The sequence below is a fragment of the Anser brachyrhynchus genome (genome assembly GCF_964034855.1).
Source record: "Anser brachyrhynchus genome assembly, chromosome: 2".
NCBI lineage: Eukaryota > Metazoa > Chordata > Aves > Anseriformes > Anatidae > Anser > Anser brachyrhynchus.
The window spans coordinates 120036011-120055636 of record NC_137695.1 but is presented as its reverse complement, the minus strand read 5'-3'; the positions used below and the strand labels follow the sequence as shown (position 1 = coordinate 120055636).

General features: G+C 36.3%; 1 protein-coding gene across 2 annotated transcripts in view; it reads left to right on the top strand.

Moving 5' to 3' along the window:
• LOC308190153 (transcription elongation factor A protein 1) overlaps positions 1–14209 on the top strand; it is a 47499-nt gene extending 33290 nt beyond the window's left edge. For both annotated transcript variants that reach the window (XM_080581174.1, XM_080581172.1), the window contains 7 exons: positions 5306–5393; positions 6383–6531; positions 8123–8179; positions 8720–8874; positions 11688–11834; positions 12743–12814; positions 13888–14209. In XM_080581174.1, the coding sequence (XP_080437300.1) occupies positions 5306–5393; positions 6383–6531; positions 8123–8179; positions 8720–8874; positions 11688–11834; positions 12743–12814; positions 13888–13896 (677 nt within the window). In that variant the 3' untranslated portion in view covers positions 13897–14209. The remainder of the gene's footprint in view (positions 1–5305; positions 5394–6382; positions 6532–8122; positions 8180–8719; positions 8875–11687; positions 11835–12742; positions 12815–13887) is intronic.
• Positions 14210–19626: the final 5417 nt, after the last annotated feature.

Sequence of the window (19626 nt, the reverse complement as noted above, 5' to 3'; positions counted from 1 at the left end):
CCATGGCAGGTTACAAATGGTTTTTCAGCAGGGTCAGAAGCTGCCCAGCAGAGGGCTCACAGGCATTGTCTGAAGTGAGTCACTGTGTGAGCTACAGTGAAAGATTGCTTTCAGATGTTATAAAAACGTTAAACCACACAGACTAGTTGGTTGCAATTTAGATGAAGAAGCAAATTCAGTTCTCCGAATGAAATACTGTTAAGTCATAATGTGGAATTTGCAGGTAGTTATTGTTTTGCCAAGTAGTTGAGTATGTAGAGTATGTTATACAGATGCCTATGTGTATCCACTTAGGTTATGAGGGTTTTGATGAAGTTATCCTCATTAAAAAAATCTCTAAGGAATTTAACATTCTCTATCACAAATAATTACTTACCAAACTCTAAGAGTATACAGTAAAAAAAAAAAAAAAAAAGTCCAGACCTTTAACTAAGTAAACTTAACTTCAGTAAGCTTGTGATCTGGACTGAAGATGCAGAATGATTGGACAATACTCTTGTCAGTAAGCACAAGTCTGATCATATATTCCCAGTAGGGGGAAGAAAAAAAAAAACAGCAAAAAACCACACACACACCAAAAACCTAAAAATGGGTCCAAGAGCATTTTGAAATGCCTGTTTCAATATATATATATCTTAAACCAAAATTGCTTAGTCATACTTAATAAGTGCTTAATGTTTTTAAGATAATGCCAGCCAGACTACACAGAAGTGTATTACTCAGTGGAATTTGTGCATACTATCTTCTGTTATTTCAAATCTGGTTTTGATTCTGCTGGAACAAGCTGGTACAGTCTAGGACTATCTTACAGGTATGTTACGGCTGTCATTAGGTAAAGTTGTTCAAGAGCATCTAAAAACGTACTGTTTGTATTCAAAAAAATTGTTATTGACAAAACAATTTCCTAAATGACAATCTAAGAATGTTCAAGAATAGTGTTTACTATGCATAACAATACTACGTGTCTCTATAGGATATCAAGTGCAAAAATAGTTTTAGAAAATCTCTTAATTTACATATCAGGTATGAGCTGTAGAATCATTTAGGTTGGAAAAGACCTTCAAGGTCATCAAGTCCCATCACTAAACAACGTTCCGCAGTGCCATTCCTATACGTCTCTCACATACCTCCAGGAGTGGGGACTCCACCGCTTCCCTGGGCAGCCCGTTCCAATGCTTGACCGCCCTCTCCATGAAGTTCTCCCTAATACCCAATCTAAACCTCCCTGGTGTAACTTGAGGCCATTTCCTCATGTCCTATCACTAGTCACACGAAAAGAGAGTCTGACACTCGCCTCACTGCAACCTCCTTCCAGGTAGTTGTAGAGAGCGATGATGTCTCTCCTCACCCTCTTCTTGTCCAGTTCACGCAGCAGCTCCTCATAATTGTTGTTTTCTAATCCCTTCACCAACTTTGTTGCACATGCTCAGGCAACTCCATATCCTTCCTTTAGCAAGGGGCCCAGAACTGAGCACAGTATTCAAGCACTGGTGCCATGTACAAGGGGACAATCACTTCCCTTGTCCTGCTGGCCATACTATTTCTGATGCAAACCAGGATGCCACTAGCCTTCTTGGCCACTACTGCTGGCTGTTGACCAGCACCCCCAGGTCCCTTTCTGCTGGGCAGCTTTCCAGCCACTCTTCCCCAAGCCTATACCGCCACATGGGGTTGTTATGACCCAAGTGCAGGACCTGGCATTCAGCCTTCTTGAATCTCGTGTGATTGGATGTGGCCAGTCCTGCTGCACAGCCTTCCCACCCTCAAGCAATCCTGCCTAACTTGATGTTGTCTGCAGACTTGCTGAGGGTGCATCTGATTATCGATAAAAATGTTGAACAAAACTGGCCCCAGTACTGAGCCCTGGGGGATGCCACTGGTGACCAGCCGCCATTTGGGTTGAACTCTGTTCACTATGACTCTTTGAGCCTGGCCATCCAGGCAGTTCTTCAGCCAGCAAACTGTGCACCCGTCCAAGGCATGAGCAGATGGTTTCTCACAGAATATTGTGCGACACTGTCAAATACTTTGCTGGAATCCAGGTAAATAACATCCACAGCCTTTCCCTCATCTACTAAGGTCATTTTGTCATAGGAGATCAGGTTAGTCAAGCAGGACCAGCTTTTCATAAATTCATGCTGGCTGCATCTGATCACTCAGTTGTCCCATATGTGCTGTGTAAAGACATACAAGATGGTTTGCTCCACGACCTTCCCTGGTACCAAGGTCAGACTGACAGACCTGTTATTCCCTAGGTCCTCCTTTCCGCCCCTCTTGTAGATTGGAGTAGCATTCACTAACCCCCTGTTAACTGGGCATTACGATAAATTACTTTGTTATTTAAACAAGGAAAAAAAAAAAGACTTTTTTTGGCCTTCTGAAGCTGCAGCAGCTAAAACTGGAATTATGCTTTTCACTCCTAAAAGTGATGACAATTTCAGTTTTTCTGAAAAAAAAAAGAAATTTGGGTAAGTTTTAATAGCTGAACGGTTTAAAAAATATTCATGCCTCTTTAAAGGAACTTAGAATTATAATTTAAATTCTCTAAATATTTTTCTGCTTCTATAGATTTCCTGACGTGAATCATGTTCTCATTTGAATTTTTAAATGTCTTACACAGAAAGGCTGTTTTTTCCCTCTTTCTTTGTTAGAATTTCTGTGGTTGTCTGTAGTTTCCATTAGCTGTCATTCTCCCTTTGCTCGAGTCTGACCACTGAATGTAAAATAAGTTAATTAGAAGAGACTTTAGTCTCTCAAGGTTAACTTTTTTGTCCTCTCCCCAAAGGATAGTTGAAATGCTGTCTAGCAAGCTGTTAATTGCATACTATTCTTTTGTCAGTACAGTATTTAATAAAATAAAGTGTCCTTGCTCATGTGTGAGTTTAAGAATTAATACTGCTTGACACTGAATCCCCTGTCCTTGGTACTTTCCAATATATGACCATAAGAGTGAATGACTTAGAATATTTCTACTAAGCAGAGAATATTGTTAACTTTATTTTCAGATTACTGAAGTTGGACTAAACAGAACTGAAGAAAAGATTTCGAAGAAAAGGTTTCTGTGAAATCTGTGTAAACTTCAAGTGATTAAAGATAGTGTAGTTTTGAATGCATATTTGTTGAGGACGGTCCAGTTGTCTCGACTGGTGAAGTTTGATGTTGGTTTGAGACATACCTGGTTAGACTGGTCTGCAGGTGTAGAAAGAGCCATGTTTTTACCTCTTACTTTACCCCTGTGCCTCACGTATACTCTGCCCTTCATAAGTGAAAGAAGCAATCAGGGTATCAATAAATGTTCACAAATCATAGAACCATAGCATAGTTTGGGTTGGAAGGGACCTTAAAGACCACCCAGTTCCAACCCCCTGCAGGGGCAGGGACACCTCCCACCAGACCAGGTTGCCCAAAGCCCCATCCAGCCTGGCCTTGAACGCCTCCAGGGATGGGGCATCTACAGGTTTCCTGGGCAACCTGTGCTAATGCCTCACCGCCCTCTGCGTGAAGAATTTCTTCCTTGTATTTCTAAATCTTCCCTTTTTACAGTTTAAAACCATTCCCCCTTGTCCTATCACTGCACCCCCTGACAAAGACTCCCTCCCTAGCTTTCCTTTAGGCCCCCTTTAGGTACTGGAAGGCTGCTATAAGGTCTCCCCGGAGCCTTCCCTTCTCCAGACTGAACAGCCCAAGCTCTCTCAGCCTGTCCTTTGGGAGCGGTGCTCCAGCCTCATCTTTGTGGCCCTCCTCTGGACTCATTCTAATACTTCCGTGTCCTGGGGCTTGGGGTAAATGCTTACCCCAGGATACCTGCTGATCTGTCAGTTTGTCTTAGAACCTCTGACAAAAATGATTATGTACTTAAGATGAGGGTAAATGAGATAGCATGCCTATATAGAATATTTTTTAAATTATATATTATGTGTTTGTTGCCATAGAAAGTAATGATGTCAATATGCATGTTAAAATGGGTTTTGTTTCCTTTCTCTGTGCACCTTGGGTGTCATAGCAGAAAATGTCTACGATCCATTCAGCTTATAGCCTCATTTACTTACTTAGTGATTTTTAGTGAGGAAATCTTTAAAGTTTTAAGTTCTTGAAGTCTGGGGCAGTATTCTGGAGAAGTATTTTGTGTATTTGCCTAGTTCCCATACTGTTTTGTAGGCATCTTATTTTTTGAGGCAGCTGGAGACAGAATACTATGTGTGTGCTTTAAGTGCTTGAATAAGAGACTTGAATCTGTGATCTGTACCACTAAGTTCCCACGAGATATATGGGGATGGGGTTCTTTTGGAAATGAGGATACTTTTAAATGCTTAAGCAAAGGTGTAGATATGTGGTTTGGGGTATCTCTACAGGAATGACTGAGCCTTATCAGATTTCCCTATTTTGATCTGGTTTTAGTTCTTTTTAAAGAAGTTTGTAATCAAAATATTAACAATCTATAGAGTTAGATGTATGATGCCAGATTTATGAGGGCTCAGAGAGAGGAATTCACAAAATCTAGCTTTAGGTAGGTGACACGAATCTTTCTAACTAGTGGAGAGAGTCAACCTTTCTGAAAGCAAGTCAAAGCTGGAGCTTGATTTATCCACTCTGAACTGCTCTTTACAATAAAAAGGTGTTCACGAGGCTGAAGATAAGTGTTGTGATTGCCCTTTTTAATAAAATACTGTTCTTATTTTCTGTGATGTTATCATCATTAAATACATCCTGTGTGGGAAAGGCAACTAAATCTTTTTAAACAATATTCTAAGAGCTATCACAGAAAATACTGTGTGCACATCTGTGAAACTCCTTCAAAACCTTTATTTTTTTTTTGGCAACCATAGGTAGCTTTTACCCTACAGTTCCTTTCATTCAGTGTTTTAAACATAATTGAATAGAATGTGAAACTGTGAATATAATTGAAAAGAATGACATGTTTAGTAGGAACTCGTATTTAAAACGTGGAAGATGAACTTCAGAGACTTAATGAAGCTTCTGTTTAAGAAGTTTAAGAAGTTATTGTGTATCTCATGCAGTAGAATTGGCAAAAATAAATTATAAAAGTTTATATTTTCATCATGTCTTCACTGTCATTTTAAGCAGATACTGGTCTTGACCTGAAGTATCTAAGTGTTAACATATATTTCATTTGCTGGGTTGGTGAGGGTGTTGAGGGTAGAAAGCTGTTTCAGCAAGAGAAGGTCAAATCAGAGAGCGGGAGCTGATAGCATTTCTAACTGGTTCAGAAGAAACCATCAAGGATACTCTGCCACTGTTTTAAATCAGTTATTGAGTAAAAGTTTCTCATGTTTTGTATTCTCAGATGGACCTTCAACGGATAAAGATTCTGAAGAAAAGAAAAAGGAGCCTGCATCTTCCTCACAAAACAGCCCTGAAGCAAGAGAAGAAAGGTACGTAGTTCTTGAGGACAAGTAATGTCATTCAATATACATTGGCTTTAACCTGAAAAATCAACCAGTGTGTACATATATTTAAACTGTGGCCCAAATTTGTCGTATTAGAGATAGCTGCTGGCATACTAAAAAAGAAAAAAAGACACAGGTCAAGCTATGGCCAGAATATTTATTGTTTATTTATTTAATCTGTTTTATCTGTCAGATACTTTCTTCTCTCAATCCTAGCACTGAGCTTTGAGAACCGTTAAACAACTTTCAGTTACGACTTTGTGGTAATTACATATGCTAGAGGTTTGGAATACTTCTTTTGTCTGCTAGATTTTGTTTAATAAACAGTCTTGTTCTACACCTTTTTTAATAAAGACAAAATGTATGTTGTCAGAAAGATGAGCCCATGTAAATGACACTTGAGGAGCTAATGAGTATTTGCAAAATAGTATCAACAAGTCTAGTTTTTCAGTGTGTTTCTGTTTGTAGTGAGTCTGTTTATGAGCCATTTTCAAATTGAAATTTAACTTATAATCATTTGTCCCAATGTGAATTGAAAACTGTTTTACAGTTTGCAAAAGTGACCTTAAACTGTAGTACCACTTCAGTACACTAAGTAGAGTGAATGCAATGCACTCACTGCAGACTGAATATTAGAATGGTATTTCTTCACTGTTTTATAAAGCAAAGTTCCATGAGGAAAAAATGGTTTCATGTTAATGTAGAGAACTGAGAATTAAAACTTACATACCACATAACGGAATGAAATACCTGCTGGTCTCTCTTGTGTGAAATACTCTGGCTAACATTCTAAGGACATTTTAAAATTTTATTACCTCTAGAGCTATAAATAGCTTTTAGAAAGTGACCTCTCTCTTTTTTTTTCTTCAATATCATCAATGGATATGGCAAAAGATCTGTGTTTTGCCCTAGAACAGAGTCATCTGAAGAAGAAAAAAATATTTAATACTAGTTTTCTTTTTGCCTTTTTCTAGCAGTTCAAGTAGCAATTCCAGCAGCAGGAAGGAGGAGGGTAGTGCTCCCTCAAATTCTTTCATCCCTTCTTTTCCTCGAGCTCCAAGCACTTCGGATTCTGTACGAGTGAAATGTAGAGAAATGCTCTCTGCAGCTCTCAGAACAGGAGGTGAGCTTTGTAAACTATATTTTCAAGTTTAACTATTTTCTTTTCCATTTCAGTCCTTCCCACTCTCTTCTTCCCCTGCCCTTGTTTATTGTATTCTTTATGTCCAATTGTGTGTACATACCCATAGGCCAGTTCACCCAACCTGCAAGTAACTGGGTAACCTTGGCAATATGGGTATGTACTGAAATACTTTTTTGTTGCTGGTGATATGGGACTTTTTGTAGCTTGTGTTCAACTGATATCTTGCCTAGTGTGGACCTTCTTTTCAGGAAGTTATTTCCTATGTAATGCCTCATTTGAGTCTTTTAATGGAAGCTGCTATTTTTCGTCTTATCTGTGAGTGAAAGTGACACTTTATACACGACTGCCTTTCTTACTCCAGAGGTCCTGTGAGCCTTCAGATTCCAATTTTTGAAGGTTGCCTTTTTGTTTTGATTTAACCTTGGAGTTTCACTGATACAATCACAGTAAGATTCTTGCACTGTTCAGTTTTCATGCCTTACAAGCATCTGTAAATTGCTTGACTGTTACTGTTGTGGTTTTTTTTGTGTGTGTGAGTGGTGTTTTTCCCCCCCCCCATCATGTACACTTGGATGTTTTTAAACTGGCAAATTGAATGAGATGCAAATAAAAAGTTGGACTCCTCAGAATGACCTGAATTCTTTCTTGTGGGTCCTTCTCTTCTACCAGAACTTATGACCCACCTCTTCTTCCTCTGTTCTTAGCTTAGGGGAAGCTGACACAGTGTGAGCAGACTTCTGAAGTAATCTTTTTTACTCTTCTCACTCTTTTGTTCTTTGCTTTTAATTCACATAAATTTCAACACAGACAGTAATCAAAGCTGACTAAAGATCTTGAATTTATGGTCCTCTGTATCAGTAGTTCATAGACTTTAAAAACATTTGTAACCAGAAAGTTGCATATAGCATCTTAGTTTTCATAATTATATGTACTTGGAATTTTATCTAGGTTTCCAAGAAGTCTTTTCATAATGTTACCAAGATTGCTTTGGTTTATTTCTTCTAATTTGCATATTTTATGACCCTTTGCAGCTCTGCATTTTTTTAATAATAATATTGTTTGTTATTTAATTACAGTGTTCCTAATGAAATCTGTCTCTTGCATGCTTGCAAAACATTGCATGGCTTTTGTTGTGAGCACTGAAAGAATTGATAAAACCTGATGAAGAATATTTTCTTTTTATAATAACCTATTTTATGCACAGATGCACTTTGGAGATGAGTAGATGCCAAGCCTAATAGAAGACTTTTTTTTTTCTGTATAGCAAATTGATTTTTATTACTACTTGTGTTTGCAGCTAGACAGAAATTTTTGTGTGTGAAAGATACAAGGCTATTCTACTTTTTTATAATCTTCTGTTGTTGTTCATTTTGCTTATTTTTCTTCAAAGTAAAGTTTCAAAATAATAAGATTTTAGTAGATTAAATTTTCTGTTTCAAAAAGAAAATTCACTGTGTTTGTTTCATAGTTTGTTCTATTTTGATGTTCCGAATGGACTCCCAGTGATATAAAATTCTGCCAAGATCGTCAGAGTGCTAATAATTAATATTTTATTTTTTGTTTTGCTCAGATGATTACATTGCTATTGGTGCTGATGAGGAAGAGCTGGGTTCTCAGATTGAAGAAGATATCCTTTGTTGTGCATCTGGGTGCTTTAGGATAAGAGAACATTGATAATCTTAAAAATTAGTTTATTTGATCTGTATAGTGAGTATTTTATTTAACTTAGGACAAAACCAAGCAAACTGTGTTCAACACATCAGTTCAGAAATTCAGCGTTTAAAAAAAATACCACAGCCTAAACCACATACCTTAAAACCTGTAGGTTTTTGTGTGTGTGTGTGTATGATTTTTATTCTTACTTTTTATACAGAAGTTAATTCATCCTCAGCATGAGGTTGAGGATCTGGACTTAAATATATGGCTGATTTTTGAGGATTTTGATTAAAATTCTATTAGCACCAAGTTCACATTTCGCAAACCGTGTGCTAAATTACAGTTATGCTTTGGCAGGACATGAACTACTGTCTGCTTTGTTGAACAAGAAAGTAACTGTTGTTTGGAGGTGTGGGGAAGGACTTGGTTTTAAAAGAGTGCCCCCCCCCCAAAAGAATATTCTGTAGTGCTGTTTTACTTGTTAATGTTTTGTTCCTTAAATCCAAAGCACCAATTTTTCAGGAATTAAAAAACACTGATATGAAATACAAAAATAGGGTACGAAGTAGGATAGCGAATCTCAAGGATGCAAAGAATCCAAACCTAAGGAAAAATGTGTTATGTGGGAACATACCTCCTGACAAGTTTGCCAAAATGACAGCAGAGGTAAGTAAAGCATATGTCTTGAACTGTTACCCTGTTGGACTTATATCCTGGCCACAGAAGCAATTAATACAAGCTCTTTGTACTTTTGAGAGGCTATGGCTTGTTTGTGGCTTTCACAGTCTGAATTATACAGGGCTTTATTGGTGCAGAGCAAATGGAAGTGTTAACTGTGTTAATGGTTCCTAAACATCTGATTTTCTCTGTGAGTCAGAAGACAGGTAAGCTGTCTTTTGCAAATTCTCTGAAACAGAATACTGGGCAGTTTTTGAAAGGTCACGTGAGATATCAGTGATAGTTTAAGTTCAGGAAGATGTAAATAAATATATCTGGCTAGTGATTTCAAGCTGTCAACTAATTCACGGTTCTGGATATGTAATACTACCATCTGTGTTAACCTGTCTTGCCATTTTATTTTTCAAATACTAACTTCTGCTGTTATACTCCTATGCATGGGATAACACTGTGGTAAAAATCAGTCCCTCTCCTTTTGGCGTTTTCAGTGTTGATTTAAAGCTTATCTCAAACTTGACAGATTACTTGAAGTGATTTTGAAGGAAACTTCACAATAAATAGAAAGAAGACATAAATGATGGGGTAAAGAAGCTAGGAGAATTGCCCTTTGAATCAAATTAAATTTATGTTATTGAAAGAACATTTTGAACACTTTAATAGAAATTCCTGTTCAGATGCTCACTGTCTTTATATTTATAAATCAAAACAAATCTAGGAAGTCTGAAGTAAAAAATTAGATGTTATAGGAAAGGAAAATAAAAGCATGGTTAACATCTGATTTCAGTTTTGTAGTTCTGCTTGTATGTATTGGATTCTGTTACTTCCCACCCTTCCTGTACTGGCCACAATCAGGTATAAAGGAATATCATGGAGACTGAGAAGAAATTAAATATATGATCAAGTAATAAAAATCATGATTAGTTTTAATCTAAAGGAATAGATTTTTATAAAGCTTTACATCAAGGCTAGGGCAAATGGAGGCTGATAAAGGAATGTGTAAGGACCAGTAAGTTAAATGCATATTTTGAGTTTTTCCTATTCTACATGCATGTGTATGTAAATGTGCACAAAAATATGTTTCATTTTATCCAATGCCCATTTTTTGTTTTAATTGATGTCTTGGACTAAAATTTTAAATGTAATGGCTAAAATACACTATTATATCAAAAAGATGGTTTCTGAAGTCAAACCGCATTAATACAAGATTTGAAAAAAAAAAAACAACAAACAGTGAATCTGAGCTCTTCAGTTAGTATTTTGAAACTAGCTGTATGTGTGAAGTTTTATGCAAAACAAAGTTTGCTTTTACATAATCTTACCCAACAAAATGCTTAAAGTCAAGGAAAACGAGCTAGAAGTTGTTATGCAATTGATCAAAGAATGTGGCTTGTGCAGTATTATGAGACATCTGTATTTGAGTAGAGCTACCACTATTGAGCGTAGGCACTGGTTTAATATCTCTGTTTTGCCAGGAACTTGGGAAAAGCATCCACAAATTTATGTTGCAGTAGAAGAGCGTTGTCTGGCTTTACTCTGGCATACATCAACCATCACCATTAAACTTACAGTTTCTTTATGAATTGCAATAGAAATGGGCTATTGATGATAATTTAATATCTATTTATATTTACACGATTTAGATACAGTGCATTGAATTAAGAAGAAAAGCCAGAGTAAAATAAGTTCCAAGTTTCTTTGAGTATTAGTTCAATTCTTATGAGGTGACAGATAATTAGTAATAGGCATTACAGTTTACGTTGTCCTACAGTGACAGTGCTGCAGCACAACTAGATATCTGGTCTGAGCCTTTATTTGGAAGCATATTTTGTAGAAGCCACTCTGAAAAGGAAACATGGTCTCTGGCAATCCAGGCTCTCAAGCTAACAGAAAAGTATTAAATTTAGAATATGATTTTTTTTTCTTTTTTTCAGATGGAAAAACATTTTATCTAAAACCAGATCCTGTGCCTGTTTGAAAAATGATCATTTTGTTTTTTTGTGAGGAACAACACTTCTGTTCCTCCCTGTTTTCTTCCTGTGTTCCTGATAGCATTGATTTCGTAGCAGATTTTTGGACTTTTTTTTTTCTGTGAGTTACTGCCTGGCATCCAGGCTTGACACAAGGTTTGTCATTATGACAAGGGATGTGCCTATTGTACATCTAACAGAGGGTTTGTGGCGGTGTACGATAATAAGGGAATGTGCAATTTAGCAAACAGTTTTGAAGTGCAGGCTTGATGAGGTATATGATTTTTAGCTTGGGAAGCATACTTCCAAGGTTAAAAGTTAATACTAAGATTTTGGACTTCTGGTAACTTGCAGTAAATTATGGCAGAGTTGTATTTCTCAGTACAAATATGGAAATAGTCAAGATGGTGGAAATTCTTCCTACAGTCATTATCATCTGTAGGTCAATGAGATAGTTATGCAAGGATCTAATCTAGGGAGAGGACCTTTTTCCTTACCTCAAGAGACCTTTTAAATCCTCCCCTACCTTGTATCTGTTATACTTCTGAACTTCAGAAATGTGTCTGCATATAAATGTTTCTAGGTGTTTGAACTTTTATTCAACTGCATTAAAAAAAATTAAACCTTTTGTAGCTTGTGTTCTTTGAGACATTCCAACTTAAGTTTTGTAAAAGCAATACTTTGTAGAATTACTTTGCCCTTTGATAGAGCAGTTATTCGTGAATTCTAGATAAGAAATGGTATGTGCATTTAGAATTGTATGGTTTGCATGTTAGTAATGATTTCTTTAAAAAAAAACTCCCTAGTAAACTCTCTGCACTTTATCTATAACAGGAAATGGCAAGTGATGAGCTGAAAGAAATGCGCAAAAATCTGACCAAAGAAGCTATCAGAGAGCACCAGATGGCTAAAACAGGAGGTACCCAAACTGATCTGTTTACATGTGGCAAGTGCAAAAAGAAGAACTGTACCTATACCCAGGTATGTGGCTATTGAGACTGTTCATTTTCCTTTTTCAAAGATGAAGTCTTATACATCTAAACGTTGTCAGGGAAAAAAGTTATAATTACAAAATGAACATTTAACAAAACATTAACAAATTACAAAATATGTGGAGACAGTTGGATCTACTTAGATGTGCTTACATGAAGAATTTTTTTTGTATTAATTTACCAAAGATTGTATTTAAATCTAAGCTGAGTATTTATGTAGCCTGAAATGCCAGTTTCTTTGCAATGCTGATTTTTTTGCTAATTCTTCTGATTACATTTAATAATCTGGTTTTATGTGGATGAGAAATAATTTACTGGTTGTAATCTATAAACATTTTTTTTCTTAACAGAGGGAGTAAATACATGTATATAACCTGCCATTTGACTGATTTTAGGCCCTGATTTACAGTTGTTCCTACAACCTTTTTCTATTTTAATATATGCACAAGAAGTGCTTTAATTTGCTTAGCAGTGCTGCAGGGTATTTAATTTTGATCACAGGATCAGCTATGTTTATAATTTAGTATTGTATGTTGGTTGCTTTAAACAAAGCTGTGTTTCTATCAGGAGACTTTTAAGCCTTTGTATCAGTAAATATATGTAAAGTTGAACTGCTTTACTGCAGTTTTTTGTCCTAGAAGTATATGAACAGTTTTGATGTTGAATTAGGTATTTTAGTGCTTCTAAATCTGTCAAAACATAAGTTTATGATCACTTTGTAGTCCAAACCAAAAAAAAAAAGTCTTCAATGGGTACAAAAAGTTAACTTATATTCTTAATCCAAATGTATTTACTTAATGTTACACTTTGATTTTAAACCTTTGCATTGAACACATGATAACAAAGGTTGAACATACTAATTTTCCTTTTCTGCTCTGGCTCTTGCCTTTGCCAAAGGTTCAAACACGCAGTGCTGATGAACCTATGACAACATTTGTTGTCTGTAATGAATGTGGAAACAGATGGAAGGTAAGACTATTCGACTGTTCTGCATACCTGATAGTAGACAGCCGGGCTGTGCTTCATTTTCTGTTTTACAGTAAATGGCAGTTGAGTTTCTATTGACTTGTGGTTGTTTCTTAATTCAGTAATGATGTTATATGTTGTATTGTGAAATAGTGTTAGGTTGGAAAACTGTTGACTGAAGGCGTTGAGAACACACAAGTGATTGGCTGGGGGTGGCTAGTAAAATCAGGATATTGGCGTAGACCTTGTGACATTTAGGTACTATGCTTTGCCATACAGAGAAGTGGCAAGTTAGTCACTGTGTTTTCCCATTCTTCACCCAAAGATATTCCTACTATTTTTAATCTCTGGTTTGATGGGTGGAATAGACCTTTTTACACCTTGTGTTGCTTTTTCCTTTTATTTTTTACTCTGAAAAGAACGGGGATAAAAGAGATGACTGCTGCCTTATTTCTGTGTCAGGTTAAGTGTAGTAGGACAGTGATAATTTGCTTTATTTTTTTTTTAAGATCAGGGAATGGGGATTATAAAACAAAATCAACAAACTTCTCAGGAACAATGGTAGTCCAATAAAGTGGAAAAACATATTATTGGAATGAAAGCCTTTAAAATTCAGTACTTAAGATGTGATAGCATGCAATATGAAGCAAGGCATCTTCATTTTGTTAGTCTTCTATATTAAGAATGCTGCAGCTCTGCAGAACCATTTCACACATCATACATTAAGATTACGGCTTAAAAAAATCTTTTACGCATCTTTTATGCATCTTATTACTGAATACAGTTCAAATCTGTGCTCCGAGATACCTAAATAATTTATGAACCTTAGAAGTTGTTTGATGCGTCATGTAGAAAAAGTGCATTTGTCCTTAGAACCCTTTGCAAGGTGGCAGCTATGGAAGTCTCTGTATAAAATGCTTGAGTGAAGGAATGTTTGTATTATATAAGCAAATGCTTTAACGAGTAATTTCCATATCCTAACTATGGATATGTAACAGTCATATTACTGTTTCTTCTTGCAAGGATTTAGAAATAAGCTGTATGAAGACCTTATAAAGTTTCTTTTCTTTTGACAGTTCTGTTAGAAGAAGAAATTGTCAAGACATCTGGACCAGTATGAAAGTGGATTTTGTAATTAGCTTTAAAAACTAGGCTAAGCATCTAGCTTCCTGCAAAATGAGTTGTTTTTCTTTTCTTTTTTCTTTTTTTTTCTTTTTTTTTTTTTTCAAAGCAGCATACATGCCTGAAGTTAGCCTTTGTTTTGACACAACCATCATTTCCTTAAATGCCTTCCTATAGCTAATAGTCGGTAGGGCCAGGTTGCTCAATTGTATGGTGAATGTTAAAATATTTTTTCATTTTTATAAGTAAGTTGACATTAAAATTTTACCAATTAAATATTTTGGTAATGGGTTTGTTTTTTTTTTTCCTATGTGAATGATGTACTTACTGTATGTGTGTGTGTGTATATATATTATATAATATATATATTATATATATATATTACATTCTGGAACATACACCTTCTTCCGATACGTATTTTGCCTCTCCACATTTGCTCGGTTGTAAGACTGGAATTTGCTTCTTGCTGCTGTATTCACTAATTTTGCAAAGAGTCAAGGTATCTGACTGAATTTAATTATGTTGAACCTGCTTGCTAACTAAATCTCTGGTGTGTACATACCAGTTCTGAACTTGGACTAAATTTCTGGTCGTGGGTTTTGGAGCTTTATTAATGGATGTGATAACCTCTTTTGTGATGATTGGTTAAGCTTGTTTATGCAACCAGCTTTGATCAATGCAATTTATTTTATTGCCCAAAGCATGTATTTTAGATGCCATCAGTAGGTATTATTTCTAGGAATATCTTAAAATAGTCAGTGAAATCTGATTTGGTTGTTCACTTTTCCTTATTGTGCTTGAAAACCAACTTTGCTTTAGATGTTGCATATAAGCAAAGCCATTTTGTTGTGGACTGTCCTGCTGACACCAAGCTGACCAATTCATGACAAGATAAGATGGCCGGGAAATTAATATTAAATTCATGTCATATGAATGGCATTAATTTTGTTTATGAACTGAGTTTTGAGATGTTGAATATCTGATGTAAATCGTAGACCTGCAGGCAAGAATAAATTTTTAAAGCTACGACCTTTTCCATATGTGGGATGATAGAAATACCCATTTGCTACAGCCTGCTTCTTAATGGTGCACATGGTTAGAAGTACTTTCAGATTCACTTTCCACAAAAACATCTTTAGAAGAGATGGAGATCTCACCCTGTACCTAGGTCTGTGTTATCTAATTTATCAAAGCCTGGGGCTGAGGAGGTCCATCCTGACAGTGTACACAGAACTTGTGGGGAAGGGTAGGGAGAGTATGTGCAGTCCCTGGAGAATAAATTCATTGACTGTAAAGGAGACACACAAATTTTGGGGGGTGTTTTTTGCATGATGGAAGCAGTCTTAACAGGAGTTTGAAATAACGTGACAACTCCTGAGCTTTGCGGGACAAGAAGTGTTTGGTAAATACTTCATAGAGCAAACTTTTTCAGTCAGTTCGTTCAAGGAAGAAAAAGTGGCTTTTCTGTTCAGAGGAAAAATGCTTAAAACGAAGTTTAGTTATGGATCTAAACACTTTTAGGCAGAACATTGTTCAGCATTTCAAAATTTCTTCCGTAATTTTGTATAAAAACATGTTTAATTGAACTTATTTGATAACACAGCCTTAATCTGGAAAACATTTATTTTTCTATTAGCAGAATGGGTTTATTTTCAGCCTATGTGTAGGTCCTTTGGCAAGAATGCTTCTTAGGAATTATTTAGATGCATAATTGATTTTTTTTTCATTTGTTTAAGCAGCTAACTAATTGCAGCTATTTAATATCAGTGCTTTGTTTGGGTGCATTTCTAAAGGAACAAATCCAAAAAATTATGTTAAAAAGGATTGCAGATTGGATGACAAGAAGACCTAAATTTCTGTTGCTGTTCAAAGCATATATAAAGGACAGGCACAAGTTGGTTTGCATAAGCTTCCTCGTGCTGCTTGTCCTTTAATCTTTATGCACATCTGTGACATGTAAGAAAATCCCTATTTGAGGAAAGTATGGTAATTGTTTTTCTGTACTTACCAAATTACATCTGGACTTTATTAAAAGAGCTAGAACTGCTATACTGCTTTCTTTGTTGTAGGTGTATCCAGCAGGAGTTCAAATAAAGCATTTTTTTCATCTAACGTTACCTTGCAGCCGTGGTAGCAGCTTCACCCCTCACTGTTGGTCTTTGCAGTAAAGAGGACAGTTTCTTTCTTGTAGGAGAAGGGTGAAGTCCAAGAAGTAGATCCAAAAGAAACCATAGGTGCCTAAAATCTCTTCATGCTTCATTTTGTTTACCCGAGTCCGAAAAGGAACGTGCTCAGCAGTGAGCTTTGGATGCACATCTGTGCAACAGGTGCTTCAGTTCTCCCAGGCTTATCCCTCTTAAAGGTGGAGTGAGAAAAGGTATTTTAGAAGTGCCGTCTTCATGTTTTTGTTTGAAAGGCTTTAGGTTCCTGCTGCTCAGAAAACACTTCTGGCTTCTGGATCCTTAGCTGGATGGCTTTTCCTCATACATAATTCTGTTAACATGCACAGGAGAATGTTGGGGTTTAAAATTATTTTGTCCTGACCATCGTTTTGATGTGTCTTCTGTTTTGGTAGATCATCGCTAGTCTTGACTTTTTTTTTTATTTAAAAAAAAACACAAACATTTATAAAGCTTTGGGATTAGTATAGAAAACGTGGGATTAGTATAGAAAATCTTTTATTATTGTCATTAATATGGTACTGATACCATTTATGGCAGAATACTTGTGTTTGTTCTCAAGTACTGTTTAGAGCAAACTCGTTTAAAAATGACATTGAGATAGATGATCACTGATCACTTTCTCTGTTTCAGCTATTCTTTTTAATCAGGAAGAATGCATGATGTTTTTGTGATCAGTCATATATATAGCAGAATGTTTTGGACTGTATTTTTTTTTTTCATTTGTATTGTGCTAATTACTTTGGAATGTAAAGGTCAGTGCAAAGCACAATATGTTGGCTGAAGGAGCCCATACAATTTTAATACTACTTAGCAGGCTCATGGAAAGAGCAGTCTTTAACAGGATGCGTGTTCGGTGGGAGCTACTGGTTTGTAAAGAGCAGACATTGAAGAAAATAGCAGTGGACTGTAAAGTTGTTACAGCTTAATGATATCCTGCGGTTAGGTAAATACCAAGGCAAGCCAGCCATGCTTATTTTCAAGCTAGGATAAATCGACTTTGTGGTACTTTTTTACTTTATGAATTATAAATAATATCTTGTGTCAATATCATTGTTTTCTCCTCCAATTCGTGTAACAGCATCTCCATTGTAACATTTCAATGTAATTCACATTTGCCCTGAGAAAAGTTGACATGTAATTAGCAAGTACATGCTAATGAAATATAGTTAAAAACCTGTCTTCTGTGGGTGGGTTTTTGCTTTGGTCTTTTTTTTTTTTTTTCCCTTCAATTAAATCCAACATTAAAAACCCTCAGAATAATGTGGTTAGTGGAGGGGTTGTGTATTTTTTAAGAGGTCCTCTCATCAGGATACCAGCATTCTGGTAGGGACCAGCATTCTGCCACTGGTGTTGAGTGTAAGCTCAAATCTAAAACAAAGGATAGATGTTGAAGATCTTTAAGGAAGGATGGGCATTGCAAACATCCACATGTTGTAATGCAGAAGTAACATGAAAACTAGGTAATTTTAATTGGTTAGACATTATGGCACATGGAAAGTAAGTTTAGAAATCACTACTTTTTCTTTTAATGGTCTGATGTTAGCCGTAGAACTGCCCGAACCAATATAGTTTTGTCTCCCCTTTAATTTCAGTGCATCTTTCAGGACAATAGAATATATTGTCTGCTGTAAAGCACGAGTTTTCAGTCTGTCTTCCAGCTCTTAATGAGGTATCTTTGCAGGGAAGAGAGATAACTTAAAAGAAACTATATCATCCATCTCATGAAATGATAACACTTTGAACTTTTTTTGATGTGTGTGTCTGATCTTTCCAGCAAGCAGAATTTGACCTAGTTAAACTTACTTTGTCAGTTCAGAGCAGGCTCACCCGACCTGATTAAAAGAGCAGCTATGGCATCCTCAGTTTGACTGCAAGCTCCCATGAATGCTGCCTTACCAACAGGTCTTGTTTGATCTTTTGTTGAAGTTACTGCCTGTCATGTAATATTTTCCATAAACCGAGATTGTACTGTTAGTGCTTTGGGGGTGTATCTACTACAAAGTCAGTTGAGATGACCAATGTCGATACATTAAGCAGTGGCAATCCTTAACTGGACCATAACAAGGCCCTGGCCAACCTGATCTAGTGGGTGGCATCCCTGCCCATGGCAGGGGGGTTCGAACAAGGTGACCTTTAAGGTCCCTTCCAACCATTCTGTGATTCTGTGATATGATTCATGTCTTCAGTAGCAGTATACAGAAGGAATTCCTCTCAACTCAGTCAACCAGTGTTGCCCTACAGAGGGCAAAAGTATTTTGTATTGCTGTCTCTCGGGGTGTGTTATTTTTCTCTGTATTTTTAAATGGTGTGTTGAATACTGTCTTGGTTTTGGAAGATGATAGAAACCAGTTCATAGCTGTTGTTAACTCAGCTTGTATCAAATCTTCTCCTGTGGTGCTATGCAATGAAAAAGCTCCTCACTATTTGTCTGATACTGCAAATGCACTAAGGGGAGATCATGTCTCCTGCCTAGTGTGTTAAGGAAACAAATAGATCTCCTAAATTCTGCCTTATTTGGTTCTAGAACCAAATTGCCCAAATTCTAGAATTTGCCCAATTTGGTTTATTTAAATAAATGTGTGGGCAAAACTACAGTTTAATGGAAGTCCACTGTAAGCTCCAAAGTTTAATATAGTGGAATTGTAGTGGATCTTGTAATTTAAAATAAAGAATTTATGAGAATAACAGATCTTCAAACAGATCATGCAGATTCAGCTTACTTTCTTCCTAGTGCTTCCTGTGATTACTAGTTTTGAGATAGGATTGGTAATCAACTGCAATGCTTTGGGGATACTGTAATGAATGGAGTTTATTAGCGGATGGAGATGTTGCTTTTCTTTTGGACAGTCTGAAATAGTGCTGTGGAACAGGATAGTGCCAGCTTCCTTCTCTTCTCAATGTACAAGTATCTGTTATATAAACCATAGAAGCTCTGTCAGCTAACAGGACAATTTAATATGTACAAAACCAAGATGATTGATACCACCATCCTTTCAAGAACAAATAGTGAAATGCTTTTTACATCCCTACAGAAGGAAGATAAATATGTGAGAATTGTGCTTTATTTGAGAATTTAAATGCCCAGACTCTTCTTCCTCTTAATTAAATAATTTAACTTTATAAACATGAACAATATGAACTTAAAAATGCTTCCAGCAGACTCTAGTAATAAAATAACATTTTTTTTCAGCAAAAGGTTTTACAGGCATCATTATTTCAACCATTAGCTTCCATAAACTTGAGATTGCCATACTGATTTCCATTATCACATTGTATGCACCTTAAATGTACCAAGAGAAGTGGAGTGTACCTGTGCCAGGCACGATTCATATAGGTTGTGAAACTCAGTTTAGTGTAACCCAGATTTTGCCAGTACAACTGTTTTTACTTTGGTCACCGGGAGGATGAGGGCAACTGATTTGGCTTTCAAGAAAATTCTGGCACTCCACTTAAAAATTAGTTTTCATGCTCAGTTGGCATTTGTACTTCAGATATACATTATAAGAGATC